This window comes from Periplaneta americana, chromosome 9 (assembly GCF_040183065.1).
Source record: "Periplaneta americana isolate PAMFEO1 chromosome 9, P.americana_PAMFEO1_priV1, whole genome shotgun sequence".
Classification (NCBI taxonomy): domain Eukaryota; kingdom Metazoa; phylum Arthropoda; class Insecta; order Blattodea; family Blattidae; genus Periplaneta; species Periplaneta americana.
Genome location: NC_091125.1, coordinates 104,743,989 through 104,759,938, shown reverse-complemented (window position 1 = coordinate 104,759,938; position 15,950 = coordinate 104,743,989). Strand labels below are relative to the sequence as shown.

The 15,950-nt window shown below is 36.4% G+C and overlaps 2 protein-coding genes across 4 annotated transcripts in view; one reads left to right on the top strand and one right to left on the bottom strand.

Moving 5' to 3' along the window:
* The window catches only part of LOC138706343 (nose resistant to fluoxetine protein 6-like), a 62,004-nt gene that overhangs the window by 15,408 nt on the left and 30,646 nt on the right, over positions 1-15,950 (bottom strand). The window contains exons 6-7 of the mRNA XM_069835513.1: positions 10,491-10,687; positions 3,693-3,850 (exon numbers count right to left, since the gene is read on the bottom strand). Of these exons, the coding sequence (XP_069691614.1) occupies positions 3,693-3,850; positions 10,491-10,687 (355 nt within the window). The remainder of the gene's footprint in view (positions 1-3,692; positions 3,851-10,490; positions 10,688-15,950) is intronic.
* Bap111 (Brahma associated protein 111kD) overlaps positions 6,529-15,950 on the top strand; it is a 643,372-nt gene continuing 633,950 nt past the window's right edge. For all 3 annotated transcript variants that reach the window (XM_069835490.1, XM_069835489.1, XM_069835485.1), the window contains exon 1: positions 6,529-6,563. The gene's annotated coding sequence lies outside the window, so the exon portion shown is untranslated. The remainder of the gene's footprint in view (positions 6,564-15,950) is intronic.

Genomic DNA, 15,950 nt, shown 5'->3' with positions numbered 1-15,950 from the left:
ATTTAATTTTAGCAAAATTATTCTATTCGATCTGTCAAAGTCTAATGTTCTTTTATTTCAACCGTTATTGCTGTAATTTGACTCTATTCAATGTCGGCCATCATTTTTTGCTGTAATATCATCTAGGAATAGTAATCTGTATAGCTCAATTCATGAATTGTATATGCTATAAATTGAATAGTAGTCTGTATAGCTCAACTGATGAATTGTATATGTTGTAAATTGAATAGTAGTCTGTATAGCTCAACTGATGAATTGTATATGCTGTAAATTGAATAGTAGTCTGTACAGCTTAATTGATGAATTGTATATGCTGTAAATTGAATACTAGTCTATATAGCTCAGTTGATGAATTGTGTATGCTGTAAATTGAATAGTAGTCTGTACAGCTTAATTGATGAATTGTATATGCTGTAAATTGAATAGTAGTCTGTATAGCTCAACTGATGAATTGTTTATGATTATAAATTGAATTAACCTACTTGATATGAATTGTACAAATTTGTTTAGCTTAACGAAAGTATGCTTGTTAAATGAATTAATCTGTTTACTTTGTATTGTATATGTTTGTACAGTTAGGCTGATGAATGATATTATATGCTTTAAATTGAATAGCAATCTGTATAGCTCTATTAATGAATTGTTTATGCTCGTAATTTGAAGTAATTTGTATGATATGTTTATCAATTTCTGTATATCTCAACTCATTGAATTTTTTATGCCTTAAATTGAATTAACTTACTTGTTATGAATTATATTTTATAGCTCAACTGATGAATAATCGTTTGCGTTTGTAAATTTAATAATCTGATTGGCTATGTACTGTATATTTTTAGTAGAGCCATCGATGTAGCTCAGTCGGCAGACTCGCTGGTCTGCTGATCCGGAGCTGCTCTCGGGCTTGAGTTGGATCCCCCGTTTGGTCTCATTGATTGGTTTCTTCCGAGGTTTTCTCCAGCCGTGGACGGATACCGGATGGTCTATGGTGAGTCCTCGGCCTCACTTCATTTCACCCCCTTTGGTCTGATTACCTGGTTGGGGTTTTTCCTTTGGTTTCCCCAAACATAAGGCAAATGCCAGGTAATCTTTTGGCGAATCCTCGGACCTCACCTTATCTCACTACATCTCTCCAAAATATTGTAAAAAAATTGTAAAAAAAAATTGTAGAAAATTCCAAAATTGTAAAAATTGTAAAAAAAATGGCAAAAAGTGTAATTGTAATCTTGTAAAATTTTGACTTGCTCCACATCTTAAAGCTTCATTGCTAATGTAAGATCTATGGAATATAATAAATGGAATGGAATGAAAATGGGGGAAAAGAATTCATGGGCTAAATTTACTTCTATCTTAGGAAATAAATTTGTTTCCCTCTAAGCGAACAAATGTAGGAAAATGAGGATAGAGTTAGAGGTTAATATCACGCTGTCTTTTGCCATGACATGTACTATACTCGACCTAGAAGGAGAGAAAAATTGTAGCGTTTCGACATGAAAGGCTTTTTCGTAAACTCTGACGTCACTTGTGGTATCATAGAAACAGAAGTATAAGATAAACTTCGTGCCTCTTGGTTTTCCACGCGGTCCAACACGCGTTACTTTCTCTACTTAATGTGCCTCGAGGTTTCCCATACGGTCCAACTCTTTCCATTAGGGTGTACTCATCCTGCCTATGCTAGTATCCTACTGCTAATAAAATACTGTCGTAACTCGAAAATTAAGATTTATAAAGATGTAGTATTTCCTAGTAAAATACTGTTGTAAAATTATTTTAATAAATAGGTGCCAAAACCTTGGGTAATCTATTTTATTATTGGAATTTCATACCTCCAACCAGTAAAACAGCGTGGGAAATTATTTACGAAAGTAATATGCGATTTTCGACATTACGACAGTATTTTACTGGAAGTACGATATGTAATCCTTAAATCCATCCTTACTTAACATAAAAATTACATTACAAAAATCAAGGCATGTCACGCAATCCGAGGGATTTCCTCTTTTTTTGTTACTTCACTTATAGGAGAGTATCTGTGACACTTATACAGCAGGATGGATATGTAGTTGCATCGGCACTACCGATCTTATAATTATGGTACGCAGTGTAATGAAAATAGTACCAATGGAAAGAGAAACTCAAAAAGTTTAGTTCTTTATCTTAAAGATGTTCAATATGTCCTCCCTTGGTAACGCGGCAAACATCAAGTTCCACGTAGGTACGCGGATTTTCCGACCCCCAGATTCTGAGGTTATGTCTGTTCACCTTACCAGAAAGATGAAAAGTGACTTCGTCAGAAAACACCAGGGAACGAATAAATTCATCATCGTTTCCAATTGAAGTCTGCATACTTATGTAGAAAGTTCTTCGTAGCACGTTGCCCTCTGGTTTTAGGGCTTGCAACAACTGTAGTCGGTACGGATGAAATCGCAACCGCTTGCGAAGAATCTTGTCTTAAATTCAGTGTACCATTTACGGATTGTAGGCCCTCTGGGTGAATCTGCACCAAACTTTGTTCAGTAATGCCGTTGCACATTAATAACCAATTGGTTCACATGAAAATCGAGCACACAAAAACTTTCCTGTCCTCTATAGCAGCCATTTCGCCTCAACAATGAACAAATTTATTTATATGCGGTATTATGAGATAGTGTTACCAATTATAGTCGCGTCGCTCTTATTTCCGGCAGACAATCACATTGCAGGTTGGCTACATTTAAACATGTGAATCTTGTCATTCGCTGCTGATGACGTTATGCACTACCTAAGACTCGATAAATAATGAATATAATCGCCCGCCATTTTGGGTATTTCTTTGGCGTCAAAAGAAAGCACACGAGGACCTATTTGCTGCACCGTTAAACAATATCATGTCGTAGCTCCTATGAGAGTCGATTTAATATCATAGAAGCTACGGCATGATAATGTTTAACGGTGCGGAAAATAGATTCCTGGTCTTGTAGCTCGGCAACGAAAGAACAAAAAATGCGAACGATAATACCTACCTAGATTTTATAGAGTCTTCAGTTTCTAAGGCGTAAACAAAGAGGAGGAGTCACGCCGGAAATAACAGCGACGCGACTGTAGGAAAACAATGTTGCCACAAATAAACTTTTTCAGCTTCTCTTTCCATTGGTGCTATTTTCATGCACCTCAGATTCATAGAACGTAAATTAGCCTACATGTGTTCGAAACCGGAAAATTCTTTTGTAGGAGCTCTGTATAATATAATATAATATAATATAATATAATATAATATAATATAATATAATATAATATAATATGTAATGTAATGTAATGTAATGTAATATAATATAATATAATATAATATAATATAATATAATATAATTGTATATTGTAGTGTAATGTAATGTAGAGTTGAATATAAGATGTTAAATATTATGCTGGTCTATATAAATTATGATAAATTGATACATTCAACATATCATAAAGAAAAACAATAATTATTAATTTAATCTTAGTCTGATCAATATAAACTGTAGATTATAAAAAATGACTTCAATAAATTGAACTGCTTGAATGTAAGTGGATATATCATTAGTGAGTAGCAGTTCTTAAATATGTAAAATTTTAATTTTCTTATAGGAAACAGTCGGAGGACAAAATCAACAACTATTACAGTTTACTTCAGATATTTAAATAATACTTTACATAATATGTAACATGTTGAGCATTACCTTAAAAATCGATGCACGTAAAAGACAAAAATATTGAATTTCCTTCCAGTATCCAAAAATTTCAAGGTGAAGTAGCATAACAACATTCCACTCATCACGAAGAATGTATCAACAGCAAATGTAAAATTACCGGTGTACAAATGTTTCCACTCTCTTCCCTGAAAGCAATGATACATTTATGTTGATTCTTTACACAGTGTAATAAACACAATTAGGGTTGCCAACTGTTTTTGAAGAAAATACGGGAGATTAAGCGATCTACAATATTTCACATAGAAAATTGACAAATTAGCGGTGCTAAAAAACAACTTTATTCTACACTTAGGCAGTTCGGCTAAAATTAAGAGTTTTTTTTTGCCTCGTGTAATAGTTTCAAACAAATTGTAAAAATTCTCTACATGAGTTTATTATCTATTATTCCCCCCCCCCCCGGGGCTGTCCTCGCACAGGCCGCTCGGGTGGACCCATTGTGCTACCAGGGATTGGATGGTATATATGCCCTAAGATCCGCCGCCTCCTAATTCCCTTCACTTTTCTACGTAGGCCTAACTGTAGTTCCTCAATCCTGGTCGCACGAGTTACCATGAGCCCAGTGGAGAGTCCACAGTACATAGCGCTACCACCAACAACAAATGACCACATATCCACGGGATCCAAGTTCGGCGGCGGCCCGCAGGCGACTCTACATCTAGGAAAGGAACAGAGATAATGATGAAAGAGAGGAAGTGTAATTATGATGGCGAAATGAATCCGAGGTCCAACGCCGAAAGTTACCCAGTAATTCTGCTTAACTGGTTGAGAGAAAATCTCGGAAGAAACCTCAACTACGTAACTTGCCCCAACCAGGATTTTAATCCGGACCCACTTGTTTCACAGTCAAACAAGCTAATCCTTATTAGGCGGATGATCTAGCGATAATGAATGTGAGCAAAATATTTTCACTGATTCAAGAAAAATCGCTGTACATCCACGGATAGTAAAAACATGGTTGACATGCCAGAAACTATTTTCTTATAGAATTACAGCAGTTTCTTTTACTTTTCGTATAAAGAGAAAGAACAAAATCTACATCTAAAATATTTGAGTGAATCGATTCATAATATCTTAATGAGACTCGACACTTTTGCACTTGTAGTAGTAGAATTTTTATTTTGCGATGCTATCAACGGTGCACCGTGTAGACACAAAATCTCCATGCATCTTAATTGAACGTTCGTTTTCAACTTGATTCTTTCAATATTCTCCCCAGATTGCATGTGTAAACGCATGGAAAATTGAACCGTGTATGCTAGGGGGTATCGGAAAATGCCGATTTTTTCCCCCCCGAAATTAAAAATTTAAGGGTTCGCAAAAGTTTCATTATGGTGCCAACGTCTCGCACAAAAAAATTTGACCTCCTACAGGCACTTTTAACCGAGCCGCAGAAGGACTAAAGATTAGCGTGTAAAGTGAAAGTTTTATTTACTTCTTTATTTTCGTAATTATTTGGTACATGGTCAATGGGACTTAATTTTTTTTTACAATTTTTAGTTTCTGAAAACTATGAAAAAGAAAAACTTAAGTTTTCATTTGGTATTACGGACTTGTGTCTGGGCGGAATACAAGTCATAATACAGTGAAATGATCAATTTGCCTTAAGTTTTATTTTGTAACATTTTGTCGGTATTAACGGTTTATATCTACATATGTCCTTAGTATCATCGCTATACATGTACTGGAGAAATATTATGTTGACCACTTACTTGAACTAACATATTGTGCCAACACTGTACTAATGAAGAAGCTTGTAATATCTGTATTTCCTCTGTTATTACATTCTACAATATGAAAGAATAGCATTAACGAGTTACTGAAAGTGTTGCAGGAATTCGGGTCAGTCAGTATCCTTCATGTATGTATTGTTATTACTATTTTTGTGAGAATTGAAATTCGAAGAATATGTTATTGCAGTAGACAAAAAATAACTCATACGGAACCAATTGTATGTAATAAATAAATATAAATCATCAAAGTCGTGATTTTAATTTGATCATAATCTATAGAGCGAGTCAGTTTGCCTATTTTATATTAAAAATATAAATACCTACAGAAAAAAATGTAACATTAAGTTTGTAAAGTGAATCTAATGTTCAATGTACAGACACATAATTTATGATTTCAAAACGTACGCTATATGATTCTCTGCTCTTACAGTGGATCTGTTCAATGGACAGACACATAATCTATGATTTGAGAACGTACGCTATATGACTCTCTGCGCTTATAACCAAGTTGAATCATAAGGAAGAAGAAGAAGAAGAAGAAGAAGAAGAAGAAGAAGAAGAAGAAGAAGAAGCTCACTTCGACGTCCGTTTCTGTGAGGTGTGGTTGTCGGCACTGGAACAAGCGTATCTACCGCCGTTAACTTTATTTACGTTTGTGATAGTGGCCTATTACTCGCCATTAACTGTATAATTATTGGATTATTAGTACTATTGACATATTTATATATTCTTACATAATTTTTGGTTTCTTAATATGAATTAAGAAAGACGTTTATACACAGATCGTATTGGTTGTTTAGGACGTCTCTAAGTAAATTGAAACCAACCAACCAAAAAAGAGCTCTGGGTTGTAGATCTGATTTGTTCGTGGTCACGGACAGACGTGTGTAGGCTTATTGCGTTGCGAGATATTGTGATGTTTGTGTTGGGTATAGGAAACTCGTTTCAGCTGTGTATAAAGGGAGAGAGGATAAAAAACTAATAGATGTTGGTTAGGACGAATGTTGGCTGTTAGTGAGTGTGTGCATACTATTGAAAACTTATTTGTGAAGGACACCCTGCAGTCAGAAATTGTAGTCATCAAGGAAAGCAGAAGCAGACATCTTACGTAAGTAAAAATGTATATATATTAGTAATTTATTTGACTATGAAAGTGAATTTATTAGTTTTAATAACTTTATTTTCTGATATCACAAAAGAGACAGGTTATATTTAAATGTGAAGTTATTAAGTGAACTATTGATTTATGAGTATATAAATCTTATTGAATGCATACGGTCAGTATGTAAGAATATAGATTGGTTATAAGTTATAAGATCCTAAGGTAATTAAATTAAGTACATAAAACATGATACGGAGCTAGGAAGACTTTCGCTGGGAAATGACGATTAAATGTCTAGTTCACACATCTATGAGTAAAATTATAGTAATCAGTAGCGTGCCGTACATGGAAGACAAGGGAATCATTGTTTCTTCTGTTCATAAAGCGAAAAAGAAGAAATTTGTTGCAGAAATTATATTTTAATCGTGTGAACTATGAATTCTCTGATCTTAAAATGTCACTAAATTCTTTCTCTGAGCGCCTGTCCTGGTCGAAGCGGATTCGTTATTCATATCCTTAGCTTGAGTTCGAGGGGCCTATACTGGCCGATAGGGATTCGTTTATTTCCGTTCGAAGATTTTGCATCTAAAGAAAGGAGAATTGCTTTGGTATTAAATATGTTTAGATAAGTTGGTTGCTGTCAGTTTTATACTTACAAATGGCTTTTAAGGAACCCGCAGGTTCATTGCCGCTCTCACATAAGCCCGCCATTGGTCCCTATCCTGTGCAATATTAAAGGCAGGTTCACAATAAACCGGGAACGGAAACGAGAACGAGAACGGAAATATTGTTAAAATAAATGTGTTTAAATGTGAGCATTCACAATTAACTATTATGAACGCTCACATTTAAATACATTTATTTTAACATTATTTCCGTTCTCGTTTCCTTTCCCGGTTTATTGTAAACCAGCCTTAATCTAATCTCTATCCCACCTCCCTCAAATCTATTTTAATATTATCCTCCCATATACGTCTCGGCCTCCCCAAAGATAAAAATTTGTAGATATTATTGCTTTCCTCACATAAAATTGCACCAATGCCACTCCGGTAATATATTATTTTGTCATGCATTTAAAAGTAGAACTTGCAAGCTTTGCAATTTATTTTTATCCCACTGATTACCATAATTTTTAAACAAAAAATAATTTGTTCTAATACTGATTATATGAACATTTCTGAATAAATATGGGTTGTGTTGTTTAGTCAACTGTCCGAAGACAGGTCTGAACCTCACAAGTGACACTAAGAAGACACCACTTATGAGGCAACTAGGCCGGAGGTAATGGTGTAGGGTGACCAGTTCTTTTCCCTCTCCACTGCATACATCGCCGACTAGCTACATATTACACTAGTCTGACTTCAGATGCATACAAACAATTGTTCTTCCTCTGATACATATCGTCAAGTGAGATGTACTGCCTGATAATAGATATAAATATCAGCCAAATGCCTGTTATTATTCGGTTGAGAAGCTTTTGTCATCCAGTCTGCTCTCAAAAAAACTGAAAGTTAGAATTTATAAAACAGTTATATTACCGATTGTTCTGTATGGTTGTGAAAGTTGTTCTCTAGCTTTGGGAGATGAACAGAGGCTAAGGGTGTTCGAGAATAAGGTGCTTAGGAAATATTTGAGGCTAAGAGGAATGAAGTTACAGAAGATTGGAGAAAGTTACACAATGTAAAGCTGCACGCATTGTATTCATCTGACATAATTAGGAATATTAAATCCAGTCGTTTGAGACTGCCAGGGCAAGTAGCACGTATGGATGAATCCAGAAATGCATATAGAGTGTTAGTTGGTAGGCCGGAGGGAAAAGACCTTTGGGGACGCCGAGACGTAGATGGGAGGATAATATAAAATGGATTTGAGGGAGGTGGGATATGATGGTAGAGTCTGGATTGATCTTGCTCAGGATAGGGACCAATGACGAGCTTATGTGAGGGCGGCAATGAACATCCGGGTTCCTTAAAAGCCATTTGTAAGTAAATAATGAACATCGCTCCCATTATGCGTATATGGAGAAGGCGTAATTATTTACTTCAGCGATACCGTTCGTAGTCACTATTTCTCCACTTCTTCCTCTGTGACTTCCATCCTCGATCACGTGTAGTCCTACATAATAGGCGATCAGTAGACTGCGGACTTTTTATACACTTATAGCAAGTTAACTGCAACTCTTCTAAACACAGGTCAGTAGCAAAATTCAGCCGAAGCGATGTTAACAAACAAGATATGGTGAACAGAATGGGTAATCGGGTATCTAATACAAATTTAAAATCAATTGACGTGCATATTAAATTGATATTCAGGAATACTTGTCGCCATACTAAGAGTATATAGCGCGCACACTTACACTCGCTATATTCAAAATACATTCGTTATATTCATTTTCTATTAAAGTAAGTGTAAAAGTAGAACATAAAGAGATGCCAGGAAGCATACATTATTTTTTTATCATAAACTGAAATAAGATAATTAATACAGCTAATCATTCATTTCATTGGCTACTTTAAAATGTAATATAATTAATTACAGGATGCAGACTAATAATTATTTTTTCTCAGATTGAGAGAAGATCCTACAATAATGTCAACAATGCAATATTGATTATGTTCATAATGAACTCAATGGAATTTGCTACTGATCTGTGTGTAGAATCTTTTGTTTCGTGTACTGCAGGGATGTCAATCAGAGCGTATATGCGCTACAGAGAACGCTTGCGCCACTGGTGCACGTAGAGCGCGCAGCTGCGAATACGTGCTTCAGTGAGGGTTGTACAATGTACAGTTGGCATTAATCATGCATCCAGCGAACTAAACTAGAACTTTTCTATCGACCTCTTGCTGCAAACATAGAAACTGTACCACAAGAATTGCAGCTAGAAATAATTGATATTGGGAATATAACGTTATTAAAACATGCATATACTGATCAGGACCTCACCTTTTACAAATGTTTGAGCCGTGAACTGTATCCTATGGTCTGTAAGTTTATAGCTCAAATTATGACAATTTTCGGTAGCACATATGTATGCGAACAATTTCTTTAACTGATGAACCTAACAAAGCCAAGACTAAGGGCCAGATTATCTGATAACAGTATGCGTGCTACGCTTCGACTTGCTACTTCAAGTAACATAGTACCAAACATTACAAGAAATCGGACAGAAATCGTAGGAAAATTTCTGGTGAAACTTCATTTTGAAATGGTAATTTTCCCTATTTTCGCCATTACAAAAGACAGTAATTCTAATAACCAAGAATATTAAGAAATCATTATATATGTTAAGTTATTATAAAGCAGTATTCGGCTATAATAGTCTACAAGACTAACCTTGGCTGACTATTCTGGTTAAACTTAATTTTCGAATGTTGTTTTCCCTATGTTCGCTGTTACTGAAGATAATAATTGTAATAACCAACATTATTCAGAAATCATTTTATCTGTTATGTTATTTTTAAGTTACTAACGCAGTATTAGGCTATAATAGTCTACAAAAATAACCTTGGCTGTCTATTGTAAAGCATATATAAATTATTCAGCTATCAGATAATTGAATTTAATAAAAAGGTATAAACAAATGTGTAACGAATTATTACATCTGGACACCAGATCATTTTCACTTTGTCGTTTCTCTGTTTACGGAATTCCACTCCAGCACGTAAGCACGCGAAGGGATCGAACGTCGTTCATGCGTTCTTTTTTTGATATCACTGGTGTACTGAGACCCAAATTTTGTTATGTGCTACTATTTCCCTTATGTAATGCAGCACTCAGTTAAAGCAAACTTCGAAATAGTATTTCCGTAACATCAAATTACTTGGCTATTTCCTGTTTAATATGTTACCAAGAGGTGTACTCTAGGACTGGACCCACAATAAAATGACGAAGACAAGATAAAAAATTGAGTAGCCTAATAATAATACTTACTTTATCCATAAACCGAAGGAGATTGATCGAAGGCGACGATATAGAAACAACAATAGTATGTCCAAGAATAATACAAAACATGGATAGAAAGCGAATTCCGTGAAGAACGTGGAAGTCGTCTTTGGCAGCTTTTGTACTAAATAAAGATGATCCGTTTGTGCGCCATGAAAACAGGAGAAGCATCTTGTTCCGCCGATCTGCATAGAACGAGAAATAATATTAGCACATTTTATTTAGACTGGTGTCTATAATACTAACCTACCGATATTACTGTTGGTGATGTAATCGGTGATGGAATAAATAAGCGAAGCATTTTTAGTATTCATTAATAAACCACTAACCATCTTACGTAACTTCAAGTACTATTTCATACATTTACAAGCACTAAATTTAAAATGAATTAACTTTCGAGTAGAAAATGCTTAGTTAACGAGAGAAGAATGGGGAGAGACACTATTCAAATTGTATAAATTAAGTGATGTAATTAAAACATTCTCAGTCTCTTTCACTTCTCGTGAAATTAAATTTGGAAAACATTACTTCCGCTAAATTATGCATTTTTTATATTTTCAGTGAACAGTTTTTGATTAACAGTAATTGATTTTCAAAAATTTTTGAATGAAAATTGTGCAGTCTTTATGCATTGTACTGAATGATAATTCCACAGAAGCGCTAGACCAAAAGAGGCGCAATTTTTTCTTTAACAATTGCGTAGGGTACTACCAATAGTATGGGGCATATTTCTTTACTGTTGCGTTACTACGTTAAGGTATAAATGTATTTACGCACCTGGCTTCTAGACGAGTCATATTATGTACCGTGAACAAAAGAAAAATTGAGTGTCGACGCCAATTTTACACCGAAATAATGGTGGAAAGTTATTGTGAAAGTACTGGCCGGGGGAAAGGTGCGGGCAGGCGGGATCGCTCCGTCGAGTTGGAAGAGTTAGGGGCAGGGAGGGTCAGCACATCTCATTTCCGTACATTTCCTTATAAGAGATGTCATTTCTTTTAGGTCTGTGTGTGGTGAAAGTGCAAGTGTGATGCAGCAAATTCTTGGAAAGAGAATGTTTTAGGGAAAAGGCGATTAGTCGTCCATTGAGGTTTTAACTAGTGGAAAGGGGTAGTAACTGTACCGGTTACATCCAGTGAAGCGCATCGCCACACAACACTTTATAAGAAGCAAAGCGCTGTTGCAACATATCTCAGTGCTTTGACAATATGTTTATGGGATGTACATTGCTAAGCTGTCTTCAACAACTAGACAAATTTGAAGAAACAGTAATTATTTTTCTTCCAATGTAGATGAAATAATTTATTTTATAAAATTTTTTGCTTGAAGAAGTATGTGACTTCAGAGCCAATAGCGAAGTAGAATGAAGAAAATATTGATCTTTGCACAAAATGGAGTGAATTTTTTTTAATTTTCCCTGAGAAAATGATTTTCTATGCACAACTCCAGAAGTAGACTGAAATATCTCCGTGTCTTCCTGGAAGTAATGGTTGTGTGTAAATAGAATGACTATTTTAATTCTTTAAGATGTGTAAAAACAATACAAGTGAATGACAAACTAACAAAAATTTTAAAAGTAGCTGCTTCGTATACAGTATATCGATATCTGCTCTCGAAAATTGTGGAAAAATCTGATAGCCTCAGATTAAAGTGTAATCACGTGGCGTCTTTGGGTGTCTGGAAATATTGATAGTGATGATGAAAATGAACGTGGTGTGTTACCAGTTGGTCGTTGTAAAGCCATAGATACACAGCCAAAATCATTCAAAATGAATATAAATATTTTAAGATATTTTCAGCCAAAATAATTAAAAATGTATATAAATATTTTAAGATATTTTCCACAAATCAATGAATTTTTAAATTACAATGTAAAATGTTTGTAATAACTTCATCATAACACACAATATTTCACTTATTCTTTGGAAAAATATATCCCTAAACTTTTATTGCAATATGCAATATTATTTAAACGTTTCCATGACCCATATTATGTTCAAAATGTAAATAACAAAAATACTAGGATGTTAGAGCTAAAATCATATTCTATATTGTTAGTATGTGGAAAACACACAAGCATGCAAGATTTCGTTAAAATACCTCAATTTTTAGAATTGAAGGGGAAACAAATTTCAAAGTTTCGGCAAACTAATGTCAAAAAGAGTAAATTTAAAGGTAAAGTTAAGTGCATATCCTAGACACTATTATAGATATCTAAGAAACCTTCATCCCTCACTGCCTCTTACGGGTACTCCTCTATTCTTCACTTTAAGACTACTTCTCCTCCCCCATTATTACTTCTTAATTGCAATTTATTAATCCATTTTCCATTGCTAAAACTCCAGTTTTCCATGTTACTTCTCCAGCTCTCACTGTTACTCTTTTATTCCTCACCGTTACTTTATCTTACATTCCTCACTGTTACTTCATCTCTCACTGTTAATCCTCAAACCTTCAAGGTTTCTCCTCCATCCTTCAATGTTACTCCTTCATCCCCATTGTTACTCCTCCATCCCTCAATGTTACTCCTCCATTCCTCACTGTTATTTACTCCTCCACCCCTCAATGTTACTCCTCCATTCCTCACTCTTATTTACTCCTCCATCCCCAATGCTACTCCTCCATTCCTCAATGTCACTCCTTCATTCCTCACTGTTATTTACTCCTCCACCCCTCAATGTTACTCCTCCATTCCTCACAGTTATTTACTCCTACATCCCCAATGCTACTCCTCCATTCCTCAATGTCACTCCTCCATTCCTCACTGTTATTTACTCCTCCACCCCTCAATGTTACTCCTCTATTCCTCACTGATATTTAATCCTCCATCCCCAATGTAACTAATCCATCCTTCAATGTTACTCCTCCATTCCTCAATGTTACTCCTCCATTCCTCACTGTTATTTACTCCTCCATCCCCAATGCTACTCCTCCATTCCTCAATGTTACTCCTCCATTCCTCACTGTTGTTTACTCCTCCATACCTCAATGTTATTTACACTTCCATCCCTCAATGTTACTCCTCCATTCCTCACTGTTATTTACTCCTCCATCCCCAATGTAACTCCTCCATCCCTCAATGTTACTGCTACATCCCTCAATGTTACTCCTCCATTCCTCACTGTTATTTACTCCTCCATCCCTCAGTGTTATTTACTCCCCCATTCCTCACTGTTATTTACTCCTCCATCCCTCAATGTTACTCCTCCATTCCTCACTGTTATTTACTCCTCCATTCCTCACTGTTACTTACTCCTCCATTCCTCAATGTTATTTACACCTCCATCCCTCAATGTTACTCCTCCATTCCCCACTGATATTTACTCCTTCATCCCAAATGTTACTCCTCCATCCACAATGCTACTCCTCCATCCCTCGATGTTGCTCCTCCATTCCTCACTGTTATTTACTCCTCCATCCCCAATGTTACTCCTCCATCCCCAATGTTACTCCTTCATCCACAATGCTACTCCTCCATTCCTCAATGTTGCTCCTCCATTCTTCACTGTTATTTACTTCTCCATCCTCCAATGTTACTCCTCCATTCCTCACTGTTATTTACTCCTCCATCCACAATGCTACTCCTCCATTCCTCAATGTTGCTCCTCCATTCCTCACTGTTATTTACTCCTCCGTCCTACAATGTTACTCCTCCATTCCTCATTATTATTTACTCCTCCATCCCTAATGCTACTCCTCCATCCTACAATGTTACTCCTCCATTCCTCAATGTTATTTACTCCTCCATCCTACAATGTTGCTCCTCCATTCCTCACTGTTATTTACTCCTCCGTCCTACAATGTTACTCCACCATTCCCCACTGTTATTTATTCCTCCATTCCTCATTGTTATTTACTCCTCCATCCCCAATGCTACTCCTCCATCCCTCAATGTTACTCCTCCATTCCTCACTGTTATTTACTCCTCCATCCCCAATGCTACTCCTTCATTCTTCACTGTTATTATTATTATTCCATCCCCAATGCTACTCCTCCATCCCTCAATGTTACTCCTCCATTCCTCACTGTTATTTACTCTTCCATCCACAATGCTACTCCTCCATCCCTCAATGTTACTCCTCCATCCCTCAATGTTACTCCTCCATTCCTCACAGTTATTTACTCCTCCATCCCCAATGTTACTCCTCCATTCCTAACTGTTATTTACTCCTCCATCCCCAATGTTACTCCTCCATCCTACAGTGTTACTCCTCCATTCCTCACAGTTATTTACTCCTCCATCCCCATTGTTACTCCTCCATCCTACAATGTTACTCCTCCATTCCTCAAAGTTATTTACTCCTCCATCCTACAATGTTGCTCCTCCATTCCTCACTGTTATTTACTCCTCCGTCCTACAATGTTACTCCACCATTCCTCACTGTTATTTATTCCTCCATCCTTAAATGTTACTCCTCCATTCCTCATTGTTATTTACTCCTCCATCCCCAATGCTACTCCTCCATCCCTCAATGTTACTCCTCCATTCCTCACTGTTATTTACTCCTCCATCCCCAATGCTACTCCTTCATTCTTCACTGTTATTATTCTTCCATCCCCAATGCTACTCCTCCATCCCTCAATGTTACTCCTCCATTCCTCACTGTTATTTACTCCTCCATCCACAATGCTACTCCTCCATCCCTCAATGTTACTCCTCCATTCCTCACTGTTATTTACTCCTCCATTCCTCACTGTTATTTACTCCTCCATTCCTCACTGTTATTTACTCCTCCATCCACAATGCTACTCCTCCATCCCTCAATGTTACTCCTCCATCCTTCAATGTTACTCCTCCATCCCTCAGTGTTACTCCTCCATTCCTCACAGTTATTTACTCCTCCATCCCCAATGCTACTCCTCCATCCCTCAATGTTACTCCTCCATTCCTCAATGTTATTTACTCCTCCATCCCCAATGCTACTCCTTCATTCTTCACTGTTATTATTATTCTTCCATCCCCAATGCTACTCCTCCATCCCTCAATGTTACTCCTCCATTCCTCACTGTTATTTACTCCTCCATCCCCAATGCTACTCCTCCATCCCTCAATGCTACTCCTCCATCCTTCAATGTTACTCCTCTATTCCTCACTGTTATTTACTTCTCCATCCCCAATGCTACTCCTCTGTCCCTCAATGTTACTCCTTCATCCCTCACTGATTTTACTCCTCAATCCGTCACTCACTCTTCCATTCATGACCATCACTCCATTTATTCCCTATTTCTTAATCCTGCATCCTTCATTGTTAAATACGTCATCCCTTACCTCCTTTTCTATTCTCTGATTCCTACTATAAATTAGTCCCTGCATCCCCTACTATTGCTCACTTTCCTATTTCATCATTGTTACTTATTTCTTTCCTCACTGTCGCTTACTGCTCCATTCCTCATTGATAACTGCTTCCTTCTTTCTCCCAAGTCTTCGTTGTTACATTGTCTCGCCAT